At 38.8% G+C, this 26,422-nt stretch overlaps 1 protein-coding gene across 1 annotated transcript in view; it reads right to left on the minus strand.

Moving 5' to 3' along the window:
• Positions 1–502: 502 nt before the first annotated feature.
• Positions 503–26,422, minus strand: part of rspo2 (R-spondin 2) — a 47,872-nt gene continuing 21,952 nt past the window's right edge. Inside the window, exons 2-5 of the mRNA XM_083549044.1 lie at positions 26,041–26,226; positions 17,762–17,905; positions 17,418–17,606; positions 503–1,865 (exon numbers count right to left, since the gene is read on the minus strand). Of these exons, the coding sequence (XP_083405170.1) occupies positions 1,747–1,865; positions 17,418–17,606; positions 17,762–17,905; positions 26,041–26,226 (638 nt within the window). The 3' untranslated portion in view covers positions 503–1,746. The remainder of the gene's footprint in view (positions 1,866–17,417; positions 17,607–17,761; positions 17,906–26,040; positions 26,227–26,422) is intronic.

Consider the following 26,422-nt stretch of genomic DNA (forward strand, 5'->3'; position numbering starts at 1 on the left):
TGGATGAATAACGTGACTTGACACAAGACGATGGAAATCTGTCAAATTAACCATTCATTTGCTCGTGTGACTTCGTAAGCTGTCTTTAAGATTAGGTTTGAAGAAATATAATTTTTTGGTGTCTGCAGTGATTATATAGTGTAGTGGTTTAATTTTCCATGACTCACGGTAAACCTCTCCAGCTGTCTAGGAGCTTCTTATACACTTCTGTCCATTTTTTCCAAGAATATAGTGGGAGAAGATGCAATTTGTTCGGGCAAATAGGACACAAAGATTATTTTACACTACTATATTTGATTAATGATACACACATCTTTTTCTTTTTAATTTAAATTTTTTTTTTTTTTTTTTTTAGGAAGATTCCAGTTCCACTCTCTTCTCAATAGTCAATATGTCCTGTGTTATAAAAATTGCAACTATAATAGTGCTTAAAGAGGTTGTGTTTTGGATCTGGCTGATAAATCACCGTAATGTAATAAAAATGCAAACAGTAGCACGTAGGTGGCATGAACTGCATTTTTAATAGAACATCATATATACATGGTCATTCCATTGTCTATAATATTTAGCTGCTTTATTATGGATCAGTTTAAAGCTTAAAGCATGGAAAGTTCTTCTAAAGAACAGTTATTACACACATCTGACAGAAACTGGTTCAATTTTTGGAGATATCCGTGTTGTTTATAAGTGTTCAAAAGAAAATTTCAGAACAGAGTAATAACATATACAGAGACAAAAAATGTCACCAAACACACACACACAAAAAAAAACAAAAAACAAAAAACAAAGTACAAAATAAAAATCAATAAATAAATCAAATATATACCTTATAAATGTAATAGCTATGTGAAGGCTATGCTTTATTTACCTATTGTTCTTTTTTAAATTTAAATCGGTAGCTGGTATTATAACCTTTTTTCTAACACATTTAATGGTGAAGGAGTTTTCAATACTGAAAATACAGTAATGTTTTATTTTGATAATATCATTAGATAAACTCACCAACTATGTACACATGAGCTTGTGGCCATGCTAGGTGAATAACTAAATTTATTTATTTTCCACAATATACAGTTAGAGCATAAAGCAGTCTGGACGTAAACATCTTGTGCTGAGAATAAAATACTTTTGCAACTACACATTATACTGGATTACTCTCAAAAATGTACAAAGCCAACGGAAAAGGCATGACATGGCGCACTCTGCCTCTGTTAGTGCGCACATAATTTTACATAAATATAGACAAGTCTCTTTCTTCTCAAGGCATCCACCCTCTTTCTATCCATTCCTGCTCTCTCTCTCTCTCTCTCTCTCTCTCTCTCTCTCTCTCTCTCTCTCTCTCTCTCTCTCTCTTTCTTTCTCTCTCTCTTGCTCAATCCCACTCTCTATCTCTCGTTTGCTCATTGTTTATCCTCCAACCTTTAAGTCCATGACTCCTTCAGTCCTTGTTCAGCTCTGTTTTCCTTATCTTCCAGCTCAGACTGGGTAGCAACAGCTGCTGTACGGCTTGATGATGTTGAGAAGGGTCACGCGTTGGGGCACGACGGAAGCAGCAGGAGGTACAAATACACAGCGCATGTGTGAATGTGTGTGTACAGCTTAAGAGACTATGAGGAACTGCATTTGTGTTTGTGTGTGTATATATGTGTGTATGTGTGTGTGTGTGTATGTGTAAATGAATATGATTGTGTTTAGAGCAGCGGGTAGCAGCTTTCTGATCTTCATTCCATGTGGAAATCTCAGTCTTTACTGGCTGGCCCTCAATGAAGCCAGGTGGTCACTGTGGTGGTTCTGAGCCCGGAAACGCAGCCTCTGCTTGTTCGACTTCTTCTTCTGATCTTTGGGCTTGTGCTTCCCCGATCCCCCTGCAGCAAACACAGACAAAATACTAAATTTTCACAGCAAATTTTGTAGCTCAAACTCAAATTAAATCAACTGCTACTCTTCCGCCATAGCAAAAAAAAAAATGGTGTGATGCATGCACAGTGACTACTCAATTCAACAGCAATCAGTTCAAATTAATGTATTATGGTGAATTAGTTTTGTGTTTGGCCGGCTGTGAGCGTGTTAGATAAAGTAGATGTAGTGAGTTTTGTGGCCAATATTTGGAAAGCTAGTCAGACACTGGAAAAATAAATGGATATTGAGCCAGCGAGCACTTTCTACAGTTCACACTCGGAGAGAGTGCGGGGAATGCTGCTGAAAACGATCTCCTCTATAGTCAGGTTTCAGTGCTCAGCTTAATATCTCTTTATTGCACTTGTTCGGGCCGTTTAGCGCAGCAAAATGAGGCCTGAGTAATGTGTGGTGTGTTTATCTGAAATGAGACTCTCTCTCACCCATGGCTGGGCGCTTTGGCTCAAGCAGCTGCGCCATTGCCCTTCCCAGCACAGCACTGTAAATTCTCTGAAAATTATTTTCTTAAGTGGAAACAACCCTGAGAATAGAGTGCGGCTGTTTAGGCTCTTTTCAGTGGCACAAAAAATGTAACGGTTTCACGTAATGTTCCAAGGGCAATTTCCTGCTATTACTCCAATCACACTATATTTGGGACTAAAATCTTCCAGTTTAGCAATTTGGCAGGATTCAAAAAAATGTTGTCTTCACGCGATCGCTTGTTATTTGTCCAGAGAGGCCTCCAAAACTTTGGCTCCCACAGCTTTATGCTTCGCCACTTCACATCATGGTATTTAGGAAGACATGAAGGTTTCCATGAGCCTCGTTCTAAAAACACAAAAGCTGCTGAGTATGTTTTACAAATGTCCCTTTCTATTCTATTGAGTTACAGCAAGGTTATGCTTCTACGTAGACTCAGCACACCGTACTAGAACATCTGGACCCATAGGATTGTTTTCTCACTAATTGCCATTTAAAGAGCTCCTTTTCATTCGAAACAGTGTTGCTATGTGCTTTATAAACAGACCTTTGCTGCAATCAAGTCAAATGGAATTACATTTGATGGCAGTAAAGGACACAGCTCTGTTTCTACTGGAACAAAAAAAAACATATGTTTCTTTCCTTCCAGAAGTACAGCAAGACCTTTGTTATAATTAGTGACCCTTTTCATTATGATCCTATTCTAGTCTTTTATTATCATCTTTTGTGGTGTGCTGGGAACATGGCTAATGTAAGTTAGAGGCAGAATAACAGATCTTTAAAGTTTTCTGAAAAACAAAAACAAAAAAACACTAAAATATACTTAATTTTTTTTTTAATAACTGGCAGCTAGAGGGCAACCCACACCTGCTGAACACTTCATCACTATTTGGCCGAAACAATACTCAAAATGGAAATCATATCAAGATTTGCTGAGCATTTAATGGAAATCATTCTTTATCTCAGCCATGTGCAATAACAAAGTTATTTTCTATACAATGCCAACATCTAATCTCATGATGACCTCCCAGGTTGGTATAATTTTACAATCCTTACAGGTTTACAATACTTAAAGTGAGAAACGTGAACTGACCTGCATGAAATATGGAGCAGCCTTAGATTTCATGTAATTAGTAAATAGTGTGGTGGAATAAAGCAAAACCTCTTACTGCTTTTCATTTGCACAGAGTTAACATCTGCATTCATTCAAACAATTCAGGGCAGCATGTTCATTTTTAATATGCATTAACTTATTACTCTCATCTTGCTCAGTCTTTCTTTGGGTTCCCTTAGGAACCTGTAAATCTGTGTCTTGCTGTGTATATGTGAGGGGAAAAGAGCTTTACCTATGACTTTATATACGACATTTTTAAATTTGCACATTGTGCATTCCTTGATTTCTTTACTCTTTGTTGTATTTGCAGTCTTCAATCTTGCATCTGTATTTAGTGTATTATGTAGCACTCTGAAGTTGCCTTGATGCTTATTTTATTCTGATGTTACCTGAAATTGTATACTGCATTACAATGGTATTTTTCTTGTTGTATCCTGCTGACTTGCACTTTACTCTGTGTTTATTTGCCCTTTCAGTACCTTGTAGTACTTGGTGCTGTGTTGAAGTTTGCTTTTTACGTCCTACAATACGTCATAAATTGAAGCATAATCATGTAGCAAAGTTAGCATGTCATAGTTTTATGCTTAGAGTTGTACTTTTTTACACTTTGGATAAAAAAATGGAGGAAATAAAGAAACATGCAGATAGTAATTTCCTAGTAAAAAAAAATAAAATAAAATCAATTGTTTTGCTTCTGCAAGGCAACTTATATATAATATCCATCCATCCATCCATCCATCCATCCATCCATCCATCCATCCATCCATCCATTATATATACAGTACAGACCAAAAGTTTATATATATTATATATACAGTACAGTACATATATACAGACCAAAAGTTTGGACACACCTTGTATATATGCACAAATTCACATTTCATTCACTGCTTACTCATATACATGCATTTTTCGGCAAACCTAGCTGGACACAGGAAGAACATGCTAAACTCTGTACAAACAATACCCTGAGTTCGGAATTTGATCCAGGGATCCTAAAGCTGTTTCAGCATGTTGCTCCAGACTACTATTATGTAATGGCAATTTCTGTTAAACTTTTATTACATTTTGTTGAAACAGAAGAATAACTACTGTGGCTTAAAATCCCATGTGGTTGCATAAGAGTTCACTTCTCACTTTCTGTTCACATCAATGTCAGTGTCCCCTGTGGAGTGCCATCTCGCTTTCTATTACTATTGAACTTGAAGATGAATTCACACATACTGTAGATGCTCATGTTGACTATGGAAGTCTCCAGTGCACAGAAAGAGAGCAAGAATGAAAAGTCAACCTGTTACAAGCGAGGCCACGACCTAATGAAAAGAGAACTATCTTTTCTGCTCCAGAGAGCTATCTGGTCTGCTCTTTAACCCAAAGTGACTTCATCTGGATGACTCAAGTAGTTCAGGAATCGAAAGGCCTAATCTTATCAGAGCACCATGTGGTTTAAAGCAAATCGATGGCTGACCTCAGGAAGGCATTACGTGAGAGCGGTAAATGGGCCTTTCTGCAAAGACTCTCTGCTCCTTCTGTTCAAAACCTTCTCATCTTTCAGGGGTCTAACAATTAATAACTATCTTCTCCACTCCCGACCCTTTAAAAAAGGAGGCAAGCAATGAAGTGTTGAGTTTGAGATTAAAATGGAAGTGTATTGAATAATGTTTTAAAAAGATTTAGGTAGACTCAGAAAGTTAAAGCCAGCCATTTTGCATGATTTTTTCTAAACAGCACAGATTCAAAGACCATTATTTGTGCATGAAGGAGAGGTCTACTGGCGCCAGTGAGATTTGATTCCAGTAGCAGAAATTGGATTAGCAGCCATTAAGGGCCTCCTCACACATACATTTATAATGCTGTGAAGGGGAGCGTCGTTAGCGGCAGCTCCCCACATCTCACACTGTGGACTCTTCTATCTGAAACATAACTCGTAACATTTGCAAAGCACCGTGAACGTGTGTATGTGTTTATGTGTGACTGACAGAAAAGTTCACATGCATTTTTCTAGTACACGCTGTTTCCTTATATCGTTTGTAGACACATCTAAAAATCTAAAAATGGAAATCTAAAATGGAAATGCTCAGTGGAATGAGAGGTAAAAAAAAACACAAAACAAAAAATGTAATAGAACTCAAACGAAATGCAACCAGATGGGTTTCAGATTCGAGCTCAAGACTGTCACATTTTTACATCCAGGGATTATTGTTCTTTGTTATTCCCTGAATTTTATTCACTTGTGAGTAGCTCTGTAGATTTACTGAATAGTGATCAAATTCCGTTGCAATGCCGCAGCTATTTTCCCATAAATTTGTTGACAAAATATTACAATTTAATTTATACATGTAATTTCTTTGAAATTATAGCTAAGAGAAAATTGTAAAGATTAATGCAAAAGTTTTTCTTGCAACATGGTATTACAGTACTATAAGAAAACAGTTTCTGGTCAGTCCTCTTCAATGTAGCTCGCACTAGAGCAGGTTAAAGTTGCATCACATGCACATGATTAAAACCGCATGAGTTATCTCCGTAAGGATGGTCTCCACAACTCTATAAACCAGCTATCAGGAACACATGTAACTTTCACAATACAGCATTTTTTACAGGAACAAGTTTCATTCACAGACACTTAGGTTATCTGTTCTAAATCTATTGAGAGAACCAAGGAAAAAGTGTTAAGATGAAGCTGACTGATATTAGAGAAGTAAAATGCAAAGAAAGAGAATGATCTAGGAGCAGAAGATCTTTCCAGACGGCTGACAAGAGCCTTTTCTGCAAAGCTTCACTTAGCTTAACAAGATTACACTGGATACTACTTATCCCACTCTCTCTTTCGTCACTGTGCTCTGCTAAGCATCACATGGCATGACTTAAAACATGTATTTTAGATGAAAAAAATTGCCAATTTTGAAATTAGGTGTGTCATTATTTTCTCATTCTACAGAATATCAGATATCCTGTCAGGAGATTAAGCACTAAGTAAAAGTCATGCTCTGTATAGATACAGCCTACTTATGCGATGTCAAAAAATAACCTAAACAGGTTGGGTATAGAGGACACCAAAAAGCACTAGTTTGAAGAGAGAAGTGTGTAAGGGCTAGGGCTATTTGAAAGGATAAAGCACAAGAGATGTTGACTAAGGTCTAATGTTGGGGATTGTCTTAAAGCTGTTATTTATTCCAATGTTTATATGTTAGGCTGTAGTATTTTCTTTATTAATCATGTAGCTTGTAAGGAGTTACATTATTTTAATCATCCATGTAACAGAACAGTGATAAAAAATTTTTAATTAATTAATTTTCTTAACACAAGTATTTTATTCCATCATGGTATGTCATTGCTCTTGACAGTTTTGAGGCACTTTCACATTTTCACCATTATCATTGTTTAAGGAGGCAGTTATGTCAACTGTAGTTTAGTTGCCTTCACTCAGACAAGGTCACAGTAAAAAAATACTCTATGCTGAAACCTGGTGCCTTCGTAATCTCCCATTATCACCAATTAGTTAAATAGTTCTTATTCACCATTCTGTCATCAGCAAATAGCTAAGAACTCCAACTCGTGATCCTTCAATGCTTTCAGACGCACACTGGATTACTTCTTACAAAAAAGCCAATAGTACATTTACATGAAATCACTTTCACCCTACAAATTCCAGCAACATGCAATTATCTATTTGAATTAAATGTGCATGAAGAGCTTGATTACTATATAAATCACACTCATATAAAGCTCTATCTGATTTATTAAAGACTTTCTTAGTGCTTTTTTTTTAACATGTGTCCTCACACGGATAGGAATATCTGCCAATTTCACAGTTTTCTGCAGCTTTCATTAAAGAAAAAAAAATACGAAGACAGCCTAAAAGTGGATAGAAATTCCAACAAGATTCCTTACAACTTTAACATACTGTAGACTAACTGTAAATTTAAAACCTCCTCTTCATGGTTGTCATGAAATTGTACTAAAAAAAAAATCACCTCTGCCAAAAAGGTGACCTTTTCACACTACCATTATGAAGACCATTTGATGGAACATTTGTTTCCTATTTTACCCCTGAAGCTGCTTTTCCTGCGCATGATATAGGTGGTGGGAAGCATATATATATACTCCGTGTGTGTATGTGTGTTCCAGCGAATAGCCAACTAGACTGCCAGTCTCCCCTAAACAAAATCAGTGTAACTTTCTGAGAACTACTACAACAGCACAGCCCGTTGTGTTTCCATACTATAAGGAATTAAGACAATATGGGCCCAGGAATAGTTTAAAGAATGCTGAGCGTGAGAGAAAAGCTTTTTTTTTGGAGACACGACTGCATGTAGTTCTACCAGATATTGTATCAAATAACTGAAACTGATGTGTACCTGTGGACTATTAGTTTCTATGCTCTGGTTTATGTATTTTCTACCCCAGCAGAGCTGTTCTGGGGAAAGGAGATTTGCTCTTTACATGTCAGGCCCTTTATACTTGTCATTGATGAGAGTCTAGCATGGGAAAATCTGCCTTATATCTGCAGAAGGAGCAGAATTGTACAGTAAAAAAGAGGAAGTGGCCAGGAGGCCAGGGGGCCTCTGCAGATCACCAGGCTTACACGCTAAAGATGAGGAGAAGGGAAAGCTACATGGGGGAAAATGGCTTTAAGTTCCTGCAAACACGCCTGCTCTCCTTTACATCCTACCATCGTTTAGAATCCCCCTCAAACACCTTTCATATGTCAGCACGCTCAAAGCCATATTCTCCTGAGACAAAAACAGAGGAATTAGATTTAGCGCATCTGTATGAGATGTGTGTTTGAGTGTTTTTGATGTTACGCCCTAAGAAGTCTGGAGTGTGCATTACTCTCCTAGGTGTGACACACTAGACTGCTGCTGTGGACACTCATGTGGACATCTGAGTGAAGCACACAGCTTTTATCATCTACCTGCAGAGCTACAGAAGCTCTGTAGCAACCCCCTGCACAAAAAGCAAACATTTTCACAACATATGGCAAACATTTTCCACTCTGTATGTGCACTCTCTCTGCTTTTGATTGCTGTGTAATTTTGGTTGCCGATTACAAAATGTTGGATTTCGAACAGAAGCTACTGAAACGATAAACCAGCATAAATGCAAAGGTGGTCAAAGTGCTCACTGCTGTTAAAGTTGCATAGGTCAAAGGAAAATCTAAGAGTATGTCAGGGATAAGATCCAACTGTAACCACAGGGTAGTTCTGATTTGTCGGATATCCAGGTATTATTCCTTATACGCGCAAAGTTAGAGGCCAGGGACTTGGAGCACAGTTGTGAAGAAACAATACCACCACAGAAAATGAACAATGACAGAGTTCAGGGATTTCTTTTATTGCACAGTGTTAATCTTTTTGGGCATTGTTTAAAATCTGCATGCAGTATATGAAGCTTTGTGTCGTGAGAAACATTTGGAGTGAATCAATCGGAGCAAATATTTCCAGATAAAGCTTTAAACCCTGGCATTTGTCTACAAGCCCATATGTGTGTAGGAGCAGAGGTGTCTCGTCTGTAATTTTGCATTCTGTTGGATGCCACATGATTAAAGTGACAAAGAGCAAACTCCCAAGCTCACATCTTTATTTAACCACCCAGAAACAGGTCTGTTTTGACTAGGTGCCTCTTTGAGTGGTCCGGCCCTCTGGACATGAGTGGGTCAGACACCACTAATTCCCTCCACAGGCACATCATCATGTTCTGATTACAAGCTGTGATGTCTCAATGAAGATGGCTGAGAGGAGGGAGGGAACAGACAGAGACGAGGGGGAAAGAGAGTGTTTTCTAGACCCTGAATCTGGGGCAACTGTTCTCGAGATGTTGATGGCTATGCTCTCTTTGCAGAAGGCAGTCTGGGTCATGGCAAAGCTCAGCTGAAACAAATCCTACACATACACATCATCATGTATACGCATACAGGCACCCATCCATGTGTGTGTATGCACAAATATCCATGTTTATTGAGGACTGGGAAGGAAGTGTGTGGCTCACCATGTGTGGTGTATAGAGATGAAAGCATGTACGTGGGGGCCCTATGCAAGGGGGGAAAAAAGATGAAAATTTGGACAGCAGAAAAGCATAGACTGCTCCCTGTTATCACAATTCTCCTCACCAAATACTACTCATATAGCCGATTGCGCATCCTAGACACCATATCCTATAGATAATATATTCCACATAAACAAGGACTGCACAGGACTCCCAAGGTGCCCATATTTCAGTAAAAAGCTTTGCCAGATATGAAATGAAAAATGAAAAAAAAAAAATCTTTCCTGCAAAAACAAACCATGCTTCTCCAGGTTTGAGAGGGCCAGATGACGGAGATGTGGAGAGGGAGCCCTCTTCCACAGGAGTCCCTGTGTTTATGGTTCATGCCTGTGGTATGACGATGAATTCTCCATATAAAAGCCGGCAAGATCGTCGGGTGATTCAAATATTGCTCTCAGAAAACAGTTGCTGACAGAATGACAGCAGCCATATTTATTTTGGTCAGGAAGCAGGGCACTTTGTGGGGAGTTAATCAGAGGCTCCCAAATCCCCCCTATAAGGAATGTAGCTATAGCAAAAAGATGGAGAAAGAGATACACTGTATGGGTGAGAGAAAAAGGCTTTCGCATAGTGTTTGTGTGAAAGACAGAGTGAGAACGCGTGGTTTACTTTGGAAGATTTTCCAAAGACTCTCTGAAATTAGCACAGTGTGACTGAGATGTAAAAAAACGAATTTCAAGTCTGTGATATAAGATCTGATGGTAAACTATAAGAAATGGCTGAAGATGGACGATGCTTAATATATTTGCTGATGTGGTAATAAAACATATCTTAAATCCTAGTTATACTGTGTAGCTATAGAGTATGATTGTACTGATGCAATGATTGCTCTGCCTTTATAAATGGAGTTATATCAACCCTTCCTTTAACAAACTCACTAAGCTACAGTACGCTTGGACTAAATTGATCACAAGTACATAGCTGAATCCAGAAAATGAGAAGAGATTGTTTTCAATCTGAATCAAAGACGTTGTGGGTTTGTTCTAACCAGGAACCACGAGTGCTGCCAGTGGATAAACCTTAAAAGAAAGTCCCAATCAGTGCACTGGGCTTTAACCCCAAGATATCAGCCACAAACTTAATGCTTGCTCAGTGAGTGCACTGGATTTAGGTTCTTGGATGAGGAAACGCTGACAACAAAAGTATTTTTGATTTCTGACTTGATCTCTGCCTGTCTCAAATTCAAGAGATCAAAATTGACTTGAGTATTGTTTATAATCACTGCCAAGAAAAAAAACATTTGGTGACCTCTGGACGACATCACACATTGTTCAGCTTCATATTTTTATGCGGCTGATGAAAGGGGGATTGTGGTGTTAATGCATGCACAACCACACCGAGCTCGATCACACGGAGTTGGCTCACTGTCAATGCTACAGATTGAGATAATTAAAAGAAGATTAGGCCGCAGACCCGGCAGTCAAAACAGGCTTGGCAATGGTCATGAATAATCACTGATACAACAGCAGCCAGCTAGTGAGTGCCACTTGTCCTGGGAAAGCAACATGTCCCATGCTCCAGCTGGCCATCCTCTTTCTGTTCGGCGCTTGTCTGTGATAATACCTAGACATAATTCAGCATTAAGCATTCCTGAGTTTCAGCGTCAGCGCCGAATCTCATTGGAAAGTCATGATCGACAGACCGCTTTCTCCTACGACAAGCCTCCATGCTTCTGTGAAAAATGCCAAGTAGCCTGACAGTAATCAAATAAATAAGCTAAGGTAGCAGCCCTCTCGCCTTCCCTCAGCCTCTTTCTACTAAGTGCATCCAAGAGGTTTTGCTCAGTGATGGCAAAAGTGCAGCGCTTGCTATTTGTTTTGGATGAATCGGCCCAGTGCGCTGCTCCGCAGACAGGAATGAGTTTGAGAGCCAAAAGAAGTAAATTAGCTGTCTGTGGAAGCATGCATCTGTGCTGGCTTGATGGTAGGACAGAAATGAACATGTTTGACACAAAGATGCTCAAAAATGGATCTGGATTTTGGTTTTCCAAACCAAACATGGGCGGCAAGTCAGATGCCGGATGCATAATTGAAATGCTTGGACAAGGGAGGAGAATTATATCTTTCTCTCTCATGATTCTAAAGTACTTCAGTAGCCAATCGACAGAATTCTGGGTGACACTGTATGTACAGGAATTCAGACCTGCACATTGTCTGTGTCACGGAAAGAACATTTAATGACAGATTAAGGTCAGTTACTTCTCTCTGTTGTCTCCTACTCTCTCTTTTAGATCTACCTGGAATGAGAATTTTAAATTATTCCCAGTTTCAGACTTGTGTATTCATTCTTACTCACACATAGGCAGATGTTTGCAAGCAGAAGCAGCAGGGTGAGCACTCTGGGCCAGGTGTTGAGGCACTGGCAGATGTCCACAGAGACAAACTGTAGAGTGCAAACCAGCTGTGTGTAAACTTCCATTCACAAGGCTGGAAGTGATGAAGACATCAGATACTGTTTTGTTTGTTGGTATGGCTCCGCTCTAAACGGCTATGATAGGATGAGTTTCAACTACAAAGTTAGTTTTGATTGAACCTTTAAACACAAAACAAATGCAACTTTCAAAGCTATCTGACTCTAGGGAGACTGACTTGATGTATCTGATGCTATCTGACTCTAGCAGATGTTTTAGATCGACACATCCTATAGTTGGAAAGTACATTTTTGAGTGCAGGTGATAAATAAAAGGATGGTGCACAGTTCTCCTTTTACTGAAAATCACAGCAGGTGCTTTAGCTTAAAGATAAATCCAGGAGCCAATTGAAGTAATTGATTGGAAGTGTCGCTAATGTCATATCGTCCATTGCATGCATAGCACTTTCCAGAAGGGCTAACTATTCAGCTACACAGATGTTTGATAATGTGTGTTTTCATCACCAGTTCTCTGATGTCTAAGTCGGATAAAGTTGTTTTGCTAACATCAGTAAAAATTAGCCAATGAGTCCTCTGGCATGTTTATGTAAAACCTTCTCTTCTCTTCTCTTCTCTTCTCTTCTCTTCTCTTCTCTTCTCTTCTCTTCTCTTCTCTTCTCTTCTCTCCTCTTCTCTCATTTCCTCTCAGTGATTAAATCCACTGGCACGTGTAAATCCTTAATTAATTTAAATTCCAGCAATTACTGTGCAGTTAAGCAGTTGCGAGCAAAAACATTGTAAGCTGTTTACAGTTAATATTAGTCATTTAAAAGGACCTGCTGTGGAGAAGCATATCGAAGCATACAGCTTTTTTGCTGAAAACTTCTATGAGCGTGACAGAGTAATCTGAGCTGGAAGGCTGGAAACATCAGTCATACGCTGGAAGATTACTTAAGGGTGCTGACAGGAGTTTTTACAGAGATACAACCATTAAAAAATTTTTATTTATTTTTTTTTTTTTGTAAGCTGCTTTTTCTCTAGCAAAGCCCTTCTCATCTCCTCTTGTCTCTTCGCTTCTTAAATATAATCTTCCCTTCTTCTCCAACTTTTTTCTCTGTTTGATGACAGGGGCAGAGGAAGGCACAGAATGGAGCTCAGCAGGCGTTTCATTTTCGAAAGCAGTCAAGCGCTTATTAATAAACAGTGTTTATGGGCCACGCAGTAGCCCACCCCAGGGAGTCCCGCCACACACTGCCACAATAGGCTGAAGTGCCTGTAGGGGAGCGTTGGCACAGCAACCGACTCCCAAGCTCCAACTCTGAGCAGCCAAGCAACACTGAATTGCCACGCCTGATGGCTGCTGTGGAATCCTGTAGAATAGCTACACTATCATCAGAACATTTCACTAAAGCAAACAATTATAAGCCTTTTCCATGTTTGCTCTGGTACCCTAAGGGCAGCATAAATCCGGTTGGTCAGACTGAGTACGAAGTCTGAATATCTGTAAAATCTGTAAATAATTCTTAATGGTATTTAAACTGAGAGCGATGAAAATAGGATGATGAGATCAACAATGCCAGAAATAGTGTACCTGCATATTCTTAGGCGGTTTTTTTTTCTCCGCTGGTTTCTCCCATTCTCTGATATCCAGTATCCACTTAATCCATAACTGTATTCTAACTTTTATTCTTATGTAACCCAAGCCTGGTGTATAGTGTCTGCTTTTAGGCATATTATGGTAATAGTGATATTACCCAGTGCACCTCTTCTCAAGTCTCCTTCTGCTTCATTTCTGCACCAGTGCTGTGTGGTCTGCTTGGAACTGTGACATGTGTTTAAACATACATGTTTATAGTCCGACCATAATCCTATTTTAGGTCCCTAAATGTAATTTGTTGAATAGCAGAGTAAAGCTGTCATATTAGGTAGCGTTCAGGGCCTTGTTTACAAAGTCCTTGGAATCCATTGTAATTTAGGAGGTCAGCTGGGAGAAATTCTATCCAGTCCACTGGTTTAACAAAGGACTGAAAAATGCTCTCAAAGCCTAATTTAAGGACATTAGCCCTATCCTGGTCATCTGCACAAGACATTTTACTAAACGGGTCAGACAGACATCAGAGTATCGTGTCACATTTCTAATACTGTTTATGAATGGAATTTGCTGTCAGTGGCAATAATGAGAAGCAGTTTGTACTCAATCCATTCCTGTACTTATACCCAGTCGGATGACATTGTTTGTTCGTGATGTGACATTTGTTTTTTGTATTCCAACATAGAAGATAGCAAAGGAACACACACTACAAAGAATAAAATGCAATGAAAAATACACAGCTGCCCCATGATGTTTTTAATATAAAATAATGAAATAAAAATGTGCTAAATATTGATCATTTAGTACAATTAAATAAGATGAATGCAACCTTTAATACGACAACAAACATCCAAAGTAAATTCTAAAGAAAGAATAGTTTAAAAATAAACCCCTTGACCTCCAAACCTGATTTGAAGTAGACAGAGCATTACAACTGGCAGTGTTGCAACAGATATATTAGAGAGAATGGACAATATATTGCCAAGCAAATTGGCAGAGTAAGATGTCAGGAGGGATAAGCTCTGGGTGGGTTACAGCCAGTTTAATATTACAGCTGAGGGCCAAAATGCAAATTGTAGGCATATAAGTTAAGTAAGGAATAGCATATGACAGGATTTGCTGTTAAGGGAAAATATTCAACGCTGAGTGAAGAGTTCATGTCTGTATGTGGATAATGCTGTAAAATAATAACTGCTGGTATAGAGATATTAGCTATAGAGTTCAAGGATATATATCCATATATCCATAAACCTGAAATCTAAAACAGCGAGCTTTCAAGATCAATACCTTCAATCATTTAAAAAATGTTTACAGCACTTACACAAACGTGAGTACACCCCTCAAATCTTAGCAATCATTTTAGTATATCTGAATTCCGAGCACGGGAGGATTAAGGCAGTGGTAGAGAGCATAATAAAGGCACAAAATATTGACACTTTGGACACAGTTTTGAAATGTTTGCTTAGGATGTACTCACTTTTGTTGCCAGTTATTTTGAAAATAATGGCTGTATGTATGTTATGTATTTTGGAGGACACTAAAACTGTAATGCTATACAAGGTGCACAATGACTACTCTAAAATATATCCAATTTAATTTCTATGTGAGGGGTGTACTCACTTTTGTGAGATACTGTATTCTTTATTCACAGTGAATCCAGAATTTAGTGAATGGGCACGAAACATGGACCCTCATGGGAATAATTGGATTTTTGGCATACTCACCATTTAATCATTATGTAATACCTGATAGTCAAGGAACATTTGTGAAAATACAATAAAAATATTGATGATATTGTACTCTACAGTGTGGAGATGAATGATGGTCATGAGGAGAGTGCCATCATTTTATTGGCATAGTGGTTCTAACAGGTAGCATTAAAACACAAAACGGGCATAAATGCTAGATCTGATTTAAATTAAGCATGACGAACTGCCAAAAGAATGATTTTTATCGGATTAAATTAACACTTTAAGGATGGCCCCAATTACTGGCCTCATCCTAGATCATACCAGATATGCCAATAAGTATGTGTGTCAGTGCTTAATACTAATTAAGGATAATAAACTGTTTTGGGAAATGTCAGACAGAAGGAACCCACCCCTGGCCCTCAAGATGAGCCAGCATGAAAGAATGATAATTATTCTTTGTAAAACTAAGCTTTATTCATACTTTCCTGAAAGAGCTAATTTCAGATTTATTCATTTAATAAGCACCTTATTGTGCTTCTCACATCTCACCTAAACTCAGGCTAATTACTTGGGTGTACCGAAAGTCTAGGATCTATGTGTGCTTAAACACACGGCTGTCTGAACAGTGAACGTACGTCTTTAGTTCAGACTGATTTCGTTATCTTCCTCATTAGATGCCAGAAAACTGTTAAATAAATATGAACACAGTCAATGTGAACTGTGGACAATTAATTAAAATGTCCATCTAAAAACAAATGTGAAATACACTCTCAAAATACCAAAAATAAAAACAGATAGAGTTACAGGATGCGTTGTTTTTATGGTGAACATACATCGCAATTATATGTGCACTTAGTGTAACAGAAGCACCATTTAAAAACCACAAATGACATACATGTAATCAGGTGAGCAGGAACCAAAAATACAGAGGTTAGAACTGAATTCTTGCTATACATGCTGGATGATAAGACTTCCCCAAATCGGCAATTATTTTCATTAGCACGGTCGGCCCATCGATGTTAAATGAAGCCCTTCATTAAAAAAAAATCTATGGCTGTGTTTAGAGTGCAAATAGTTTTCTCTAGACTGGACCTCTCTATTAATAGTGAAGCTGCGTGCAGCACGCACCACAAATAAGTCTTGAGTAGACAAGAGGAAACATAGAGTGCCACTGCACTTAGCATACACTGAGCAATTCCACTATGAAGAGAGAGGAGAAGCCAAGAGAAAATATACTGCGGCAAAACGAAGCAGGCATACTAAAGTGAGCATGGAAAAACACTAATGTATCATGCATGAAAACACACCACCAGCCACTTACAATTCAAATAAAAAGGATCGAGGTTAGAGGAGAAAGTGTGGAGCAGAAAAATAAAGATTATGGGGAAACAGGTGAAAAGTAAAAGTGCTGCACGTTTGACTCTTCTTAGACCTTGCACAGGCCTTTAATATGCTCTCTGCCAATGCAAGGAAATATATAAGATGGCCTCTCATTTTAAAGTACAAACAAGGATTTAAGATACTTTGAAAATAAAGGACCAGTAAATATGACAGTGGAGGATATCAACTTTTTTTTTATTATTTTATATTTTGTAAAAGCAATCTTTTACTTTAACTTTACAAAATGTTTGTGTCATATCTTACCATTTACTCCATTACATTTCAGAAAACATTCTGTTCCATGCTACTTTGAAGTGAATACATAACATCAAATGATAACCTGTCATGAGCCCACAACCCTAACAGTACCTCTTGCACCTGTTTGTGCCTGTAACAGCAGATAACTCTCCTTAAAAAGGTATGTTGTGCATGAGAATGGACGCTTGAATGAAGTATAAATTATTAGAATTGGGATCCCATAGATCATTATTTTTACTGTTGATACTTAAGGACATTCAAAAGCAAGTACTTTTGTAGTTTACTCAAAAACCGAAATGTAAGAAAAGTGCTACACAGGCCTGCTTAAATCACCCCTTGAAGTTGATACCATCATCAACTGGAATCATCATTGGCATATTCAAACATGTTACATAAAAATGAAAGATTGTCTGAAGTGTTACATTTGTGTTTAAGTTGTCAAGCTTAAAACTCGAGTAAACTTGCTCTCTTAACATAACCAACCTTTATCTGTTTAAAAAGCTACCTGCATTTTTTCCCCCGAGTACACTGAGAGGTCTAGAAAGCTTCCAAGTCTACCAATAAAGTCAGCTCGTTTTCCAGACAAAATGTGTACATGAATGAAGTATCTTACCTTTCCTGCAGTGTCGCATAGGCATTTTGCACCTCCTGGACTCAGCAATCGTTGGGCATGGTATTGTGTCCCTTGGCGGTTTCTTCACAATATGCCGTGTACGGGTCTCCAATCCCCACTTGAAGCCACATGTTTTATTCCTCCTGGTGCACGTGCCCCACTCACTCCACTGGCCCACCTCACAGCCCTCTGAGGAGAAAAGGATCAGCATTTAGGAACGACTTCACAGTAACACACAGCATTATAGCTTTTCCTTACAGCAGTTTCTTATAATGTGGTTATTTGTAGTCCATTTCCATTGCAGAATATTAGCAGTCGTTATTGTTTATGTTTACGCTCCTCACCTCCACACTCCATGCTGTCATCCAGTGGAGCAAAGCCCTCCGGACACTTCTCGTAGCAGCGAGTTTTGTGCAAGTAAAAACCAGGCTTGCACTTTGTACAATGCTCTTTGCTGAAGCAGGTCTCACAGTTGTCGATCCTACATCCTACAGAGTGGTAAGAAAAAAGAGGTAAAGAGGCGGTGAGCACATTATCGACGCATCTGATCAAGCCTGTGTGAGGGACTGTAAAACAATTAAGGTTAAAAAGTGCGTTTGATGTTTTCAAATTTCTCCATGGGTCCAGTGTTAAATTGCAGAGTACTGTTTATACTTGACAGACATTTTGACTTGGTCTGTGTGTGTGTGTGTGTGTGTGTGTGTGTGTGTGTGTGTGTGTGTGTTAAGATCATACAACCGTCCAAAACTAGAGGTCACACGGAAGGCAAGCGCATAGCTAAGAGGTCTATGTATTGACACTGTGGCTCACATACTATACCTTATTTGTATACAGTCTGTTATGTATCACTTTTTCATAGCCAGATAGATTTAGAAATGAGTTTATTAGAGGGACAGCACATGTAGGACGTTTTTGAAATAAGGTGAGGGAGGCGAGATTGAGATGGTTTGGACATGCGCAGAGGAGGGACATGGGTTATATCGATAGGAGAATGCTGAGGATGGAGGAGGAACAGAGGAAGACCAAAGAGGAGGTTCATGGATGTGGTGAAGGAAGACATGCAGGTGGTTGGGGTGAAAGAGGCAGATGTAGAGGACAGGGGGGTATAGAGAAGGATGATCCGCTGTGGCGACCCCTAATAGGAGAAGCCGAAAGAAGAAGAAGAAGATTCATAGCCAGATAGATAAGATGTGATAAATGGTGTTCTAACTACCAAGTTGTGAAATTCTTCATACTGGGCTTGGATTCAGCTCTGACTTATGTTCTTTACTTAGGAAAGGAGAAGAGAGAGGGTTGTGAACTCTAGACGATGCCAAAACACAGACTGGGTAAAGAACGATCCACGCTGTCTTCTCCTATCAGCACAACACCACCAAAATCAGACATGACAATTAATGTATGATTCTCATATAGATTACATTACCCTCACTAACACGACCATGCACTAGAGTGCCTGATTAAAAGGATTCTCTAGAGCAATTTCGTTGCTCTTAGAAACTGTGTGATATGCCTGATTGTCTGATTGGCTTTGCTTCTCAGATTTCAGCTTTTTTAAACCATGCCAATTGATTGGCCAAATGCATCAGTGATTTTTAGGCAGCATTAATAACAGCAAGGCAGTGTGTTGCCTAAATTAAAACTGGAGTCTCGAAAAGCCAGATATACTGTATGTTCATGAAATTGTATCCATGTAGCAAACCTTGCGGTTTTGTAAATTAGATGCTCCATAGATCCGAGTTTATTTTATGGATTATTATCATAGTCTGGAAAATTTATTAGAAGTCATTTTATACTTTCTCAGATAAAAACACCAGGTCCTATTTTACTACATGCCAAAGAAATCCCTACACTTTTAATTCCCTGTCCAAGCAATCTTTTTTCCAAACCACCCTAAACAAGACATACACATCTGAAAAGAGTCCTACATTCTGATGCAAACCATAGGTCACCTTTCTTGAGAGGGAATTTCCTGCCTGAGCAGAACAGAGCATCTTTGAGACTTTGAGAAGTTTCTTAATGGAAAACAATGAGCATTTGATGTGATATGAGGAATAATAAGACCATCCTTGAATACCTCACATAGTTCCACTATGGTGCATCAATGCAGACTGTGTAGTCAGCGTAAACAAATCTTTTCTTCATATCTGTCTCCAACATACTGTCTTCACACCATCCCACCAGCAGACACCACAACAGCTCAGCCCTGTTTGATAAACATGTGTTTTAGCTGGTCAAGTTTCAAATGTACTGTAGGGGTTTTGGCATGGACGCAAAGGCCACACAGGAGGATGTGGTGTGCTTTTGTTGCCAGTGTAATCAGAGCTCTAAGCAGTTCAATGTCCCTACATGTCCAGTACATGACAAGAAACAACAGCTAATACATCAAATCTGTAATTGGACAGCCCTCCCCATCCATTAAATATCTGACATGGTGAGCCTGTCATCACCTGATCAAATCTTTTACTCCACAGAAAAGGCAAAGAACAAGGGAAAAAACAGGTGAAAAGAAAAAAAATCAAGTCTGGCATAAAGTTCAGACAGCAGCTTCCTGAGCAAACATCTGTAAACAGCAGGCCAGATTCTAAAATACTGAACATCACTGCAGAGGCTAAAAAGCAAAATCACTTTTGATGAAATTCAATCTTTTTAATTTCTTTTACATTTTTTTTGCAACATTTTCTTCCTACAACAGCACTTTTAGAACACACATTAGAGAACTCACCAATTCTTCCTTTTTTTTGCCATTTGCTGAAACACTTGTACATGAACTTTTTAAAAACTATTCAGTTACAGTAAATCCTCTATTAGTAACATACTAACTAAAAGCTCCACTGTGTACACAACTCAGTCACCAGAGATCTCAAAAATTATGTATGAGCTACACTGGCATTCCTTTTAAACCACACCCAATACAAAATCCTGCTCCTGCCATTCTAGGCCATCCATAAAACCTTTCAGCACTTTCCCTACATTCTGTATGTCCACTAAAATCCTTTGGCTCAGTGCCTTCCCTAAGTTTACATTATATACAATGTAATGCAAAATGTAATATACAATGCACCTAAATCTAAATCTCTGATCTTTCAGGAATTTGGGATTTCATTTTATATTTTAAAGCCGAGCTAAAACGTTTCTGCTCTATATATACATTCACCCTCTATGAACAGTATGTTCAATTACGAATTGTTCCAATGGAATGAGTTTAAATAGTTGTACCTTCCTTTTTTTTTGGTGTTGTTGCATATTCTTGTAGGATTAACTGCACTGCCACATTTAAACACCATCAGCAGTGCCACTGGGAGAATAATCTAGAATAATGAGGTCATATGAGTTGGCACACACATGTAAAAGTGTGATGCTAGTTCTTAAAGAAATGTCATTTAATGTCTAATGATCTAATCATAGCAATTATTGCAGTGAAAAAGAAAAGCTGATTAAAACTGTCCTTTCATTTCTATACACTGTGGAATTGCAACATTTCTGCATGACTTGGTTTGTATACTTGTTTGTTGTGTATGTTACAGTATACTGTACATAGCATTGTCAAGATAGAGGCAGATTTAGAGCCAGCTTTTTTAGACACATAAATCCTCCTTATAAAAACAAGACTAGACACTAACAGGTCAGTTCTTTAAAAAAGAAAAAAATGTTTAAGTTTGCCTGAATCCACATGAAGCTTGCAGTAGATGCTTAGTGCAGCAGGGATGTCCGCCCTCAACCAGCCTCTAACCACCAAGCCGAGGTCGGGGGAAAAATCCAGCCACATTTTTCCATTTATCCTTCAGCAGGCCCAGCGGAGGCAGCCTGACGGTTCTGACCTTCTGCTAGTGAAGGCATATCACACAGACTTCTTGCTCACACCCAGCCATGTCATCTAGTAATGCTGAATGGTAAGCCAAGCCTTCTGCGGTTTTCCCTGGGGCTCTAACAGGGACACTGCTGACAGTTGCACAGGCAGAGAGAACCGTATTGCTGTTTCCATCTATCACCAAGAGAGTGTGACACAGTAAAAACTTGTGTTCCTTTTCCTCTAATAAAAAAGAAGCGAAAAGTTTACATCCAGCCTGGAAATAAATGTATTCGATACACTAGATAGCCTCAGTGATCTACAGATCAGCAGCATGCACCAAACACATTTAGGGCTGCTTCTGCGCAGAGCTGTTGACAGATCAGGGACAGGCGCCCTTCACACTGTCTGGCCGAGGCTACTTTATGTGGTCGGTGCAGGCACAGGGGCCAAATGCAACCGCTGCTTTGCAGGTCCCAAATGACGTCACTCTAAATGGAACAGCCCATTCATAACCAAAGATATAGATATAGATATTCTGGCAGCGTTACACCGGCATTTTCGCTGGGTTATGCTGAGTCCTTAATGGTTTTTGGGTACCGCTCTGGGCAGTAGGCATTTTGTGTACATTCCAATCCAGCAACGAAAAATTTTCCAACATTTCTAACCGAGGGTTAGGACAGGATGAAGGTAAGGAATTGAACCGGTTCAAATGTCTGCGCTCTCCAATGTGGAATGAATTATAAGTGTGGTATTTAGAGCACATCTTAAAATACAAAAGGCAATAAATAATTAGGATAAAATGACTCTGGCATATAAATTCCCAAGAAGGAACAGACAATAATGTGCATTATATTATCATATCCAGACTTTAAAGTAAACCCATTTATGTTCATATTAAATATTCAACATCATTACAAAGAAAAGGCATTTATACTATATGAGTTGAAAGTATACAAAATTTGACAATAAGACTATAGACTTGTTCAGAATCAGGTCAATGATATATATTTCACACTTGATGTAATATAGCGTGACTGCTTTTTAAGAATAAATGAGAGCATGTGGAATATGTTTGAAAAAGCACTTTGCTTAAACTAGATATTTCACATTTCCTGTCACATTGGTTGTTGGAAAATCAATTTAATTGTTTTAAAAACAATAAAAGCCAGTGTTATGGCGGTGCTGGATGAGCTGTGATATTCATCCCATATTACCAGGACACTGCCAGTCAAAACATTAGTTTCCCTCAAAAAACTTCCCACTCTATTTAGGAAGCATTTTATTTCACTGTGTTTTGCAACACGCTCTTTAAACTACAGTATATTTAGGAACAGGATATTTGTGTTTCTTTTTCGCTGTCAAAGATTTAATACAAACCTTTTGAAAGGTTGAATATTCCAGAGAACCTCCACACCCCAACTCAGTATGTAACCACATGGCTGCCTGTCCAAATCAGTATGTTTTCCTGCAAAGCAGAAGCCCCTACTTTTCTCTAAGGGAATCCTCATAGACTGCAATCCTAGTTACACTCATCTCTGAAGAATCACTTTTTGTATTGATTTTAATAATGGACACAATGCTTTATGACATGCAGCCAAAATGGAGTGCTGTAAAGACACAATGATGTCTAAAATTATTACATTTTTCATTGAACAGTGGCCTCTCCTGTGCATCTATCTTTCACAGAGAAGTGCTATACCTATAAAGATAAATGGGTTTGACTAACCCACTGAGCTGCTAAGTGTCTTGGTGACAGCTGGTAAAGTTATTGCCGTTATCAGATTCTCCATCTACTGTAGTTAAGATCTAATTTCCAGTAGAAACACCTCAACTGTAGATGTGGGTGAGTGTGTGAGTGTGTGATAGAGAGAGAGAGACACTGTTAAAGCATGGTGTACAAGTGTTTTGGGAGCAAAATAAGAAAACGGGAAGTGTAAGATCGATAGGAAAGAGGGCTTCACTTGACAACGTTGTGGAAAAACTGACGGTACCTGCACAGTTTTTGCATCCACAGAGCCTCTTTTTTTTTCCACTTTTATCTTTTGCACTTCCTCCCCATTGAACTCTATTTTCACACTCTCCTCCTGGCCTATATTCCCACACGAGCAGAAAGAGGGTGGAGGTATGACCTGTTTTTTTTTTTTCCCTTTGTAGCTCAAGTGTGCACCTGTAGGTTAGGGTCACTAAATGATGCTCACCAGAGAGAATTTAGAGAGAGTGCAGTCTGCTAGATGTCCCAAAGCACCGCCAGACCCTTTCGCCCCCGAGAACGGCTCTCTGAAAAAAGTGTCCACCTGCCGCTTCTTTGCCTTTGTTGTCCTCCACACACACACCCCACCCCCACACCCCCATCCAAGTCTGCAAGCCATTTTTCAAGAAGATAACCTCACGCAGACTCTCTTGATTGCATCAAACGCGCAGCTTTATTTAAAAAGCAGCTTTCTCAAAATGAGAGCAAGTAACGCTGTAATTCTTCCTTCCATTCTAGGTGGTACTTGAGCCCAACAATTAAGTTTTGCGCTAGTCTTGTTAGAACATCCTATTATCCCTGACTGATAAGAAAGGCTTGGTTAAGGATTATGGGGGGGGGGGGGGGGACTTTATTTTAAAAAGGAGGGTCAAATGTGAGACTGGATTATAGCTGAAATTGGGATCACAGTGGGATCAAAGTAAACTTTTATATGAAAGTTTATCTATTATGATCTAATAGTACATGACTGTGAGGTTTTGTTCTGGGAGAAGATCTGCTTAAAAGGAAACACAGATTAACTTGCCATATATCAGTTTGGTTTAAAATCAATATTCACAAATGACACATATGGCTGAGAAGATCCAAGATTTTTTACCACTAGTTTATAACCAGAGATTTATCTTACTCCTACTTACCATCTATATTTCAGAGCTCACTAAAACTGGAGAGAGAGAGAAAAAAGCTTGGTCTTGGGCAAGGAAGTGTTTTTTTTTTTTTTGCTGAGGTGTCTGCGGTGTGTCTACATTATTGGGCCTGGAGGTCCTGACATGGTCCTCTGAGGAGCTGTTTCAGCCACGTCTGTCAGAAGCTTGGCTCCCACAACCTACTGGATTCAAGTTCCTTTCTGTTTTCACATGAAAAACTCAGCCAACACCTCAGGCTTTTCTCTAAACCTACAAAAGCCCAAGAGAGTCTCCAGCCAGATACAAATGTTAAAATAATGTTATGATGCTGGCCAGTGTTTGGGGAGGAGACGGACGCATTTCGCTAATAGACTTTTTTGTATTCTTTCAGGCGACAGGCTGAAAATATTGCTATCGTCCATCACGTTAAGCATTTAATTCAAACAGCATGTGACTGAGGGTGTTGTCTGGTTGAATTTAGGAAACAAAAACAAGCCCGAGCTATTAGTATGTTATACAGACTTTAAGGTTTATGTGGTGGTCATACTTCATCATAAAAACTGCAAGCTCTTTTATTCTGTTTATTAGAATTGGCTCATCTACAAGATCACCAAAATTGTATTGTAATATTGTTATTCATGCATACCTTAACAACTTCAAGCAATTTTACATAAGATATTTTATATGTGAAAGATGCAATTAGTTACTCAGGGAACAATAGATTGTATTTTAGGCCATTTTGGTTACTATTTTATGCTGTGACAGGTTTGTACAATGAAAAATCTGGGAGGTAAAATCTCACAGCTCACTATTAGGCAGGATGACGTGCAGTCGTCATTTTAGAGAAGGAGATAGAGCACCTGTCTGATCAGGTGTATAAATTAGTAAATCTGGGTTTTAGTTAGATTATTATCTGCCTCAAAGACAACTAAATACACATATATAATAAAATACACAGACAGAGCTCATTAGGCATCAAATATACACATTAGAAGCAACCAGCCATATTTTTCTTCTCTTAACTTAAATTTTTCTAACTAGGGATAGAGGGCTAGCTCAGTTGGCCTCAGAAATATATACAGAAGCATCTCAATTGTAAATAGTTGCAAATGTACATAGAAGTGTGCTGATAGATTTGCTTTTCTCACATGAATTTTTATTCATACAATGCGCTTAAAATATGCAGAAATACTTGGGCTGTATCCTAAGCCTCATACACCACTGGTGTCACTACTATTTGGATGAATTAGTTTTGAATATGTGTTGGCTTGGCTGTGTTAAAATATAAAACGCAGACCGTGATCCTCAATCAGCGCTACAAATTTGATAAATGTGATAAACAGTGGTTTAAGAGATTATTATAGCCATTTCATCAGCATGGCTTCACGTATCGCATGTAACTCTACCACAACGGACTTTAACAGAAGAGACAGGAAGTTTCGAAAGGAAGTTAGCTAGTACTTTGCATAAATCATATAACCACCAGACATGCTGTTATGAATGGTTAGGGGAATATAGTGCTGTCATTCAGCTGTTTCCGTCTGTATATATAACCAATCATATTTCACTTCCATTGATTCCACTGTGAACTGCATTAGATCCAGATGTCTTTACAGAGCACATGATGGGCGGACAGGAGACCAAAATCAAAATGTTTCATTTTAGTGTACACTAAATTTGAATGCTAATGGAAAGTTTTGCAAAGATTTTGCAAAGATTGTACGTGTTTTCGCTATTGATCATTTCTCAAACAGCCTTTGTGGAAACATTACTTATTGGAGTGGAATCCCTGCTCATTGAGCTCAACCACTCGACATTTGGTTCCCATCCAGCTTGCCTGACTCTGAAAGATCAATCCTACAAATCTGTTCTAAACACAAGTCTCTAATATTTATGCGATATTGGTGTGTTTGTGTGAGTGCATGTGTCCATGCCATGCTAAAAGCTAAAGGGTCTTACTTGAGCACATGTTGATCTCTGGCCCACGGGTGCCGTAGTAGCCAGAGGGACAGACGTGGAGGCACTCGCCGTACTGCCTAATCCTCTCCCTCCTCAGGAAAAGGAAGAGCTTGGGCTGGCACGTCATACACCCATTGTCCTTTGAACACACTGAGCAGCCTTTGCAGGTTGGGTTAACAGAGCTAGCTGGAACACAAGACAGAACATACACCGTTTTACTGAAACGATACTAATACGTTGACGATCTTGACGTTAACAACACAACAACTATTATGCTACTTTTTTCTTAAGAATGACAATAATAAAATCAAGGGATACTGAATTGGTTTGTAACTGATCCGTGTAGTACTGCACTTAATTTTTATTTATTTTTTTTATCTCA

This window comes from Silurus aristotelis (genome assembly GCF_946808225.1).
Source record: "Silurus aristotelis genome assembly, chromosome: 1".
In the NCBI taxonomy this organism is placed as follows: domain Eukaryota; kingdom Metazoa; phylum Chordata; class Actinopteri; order Siluriformes; family Siluridae; genus Silurus; species Silurus aristotelis.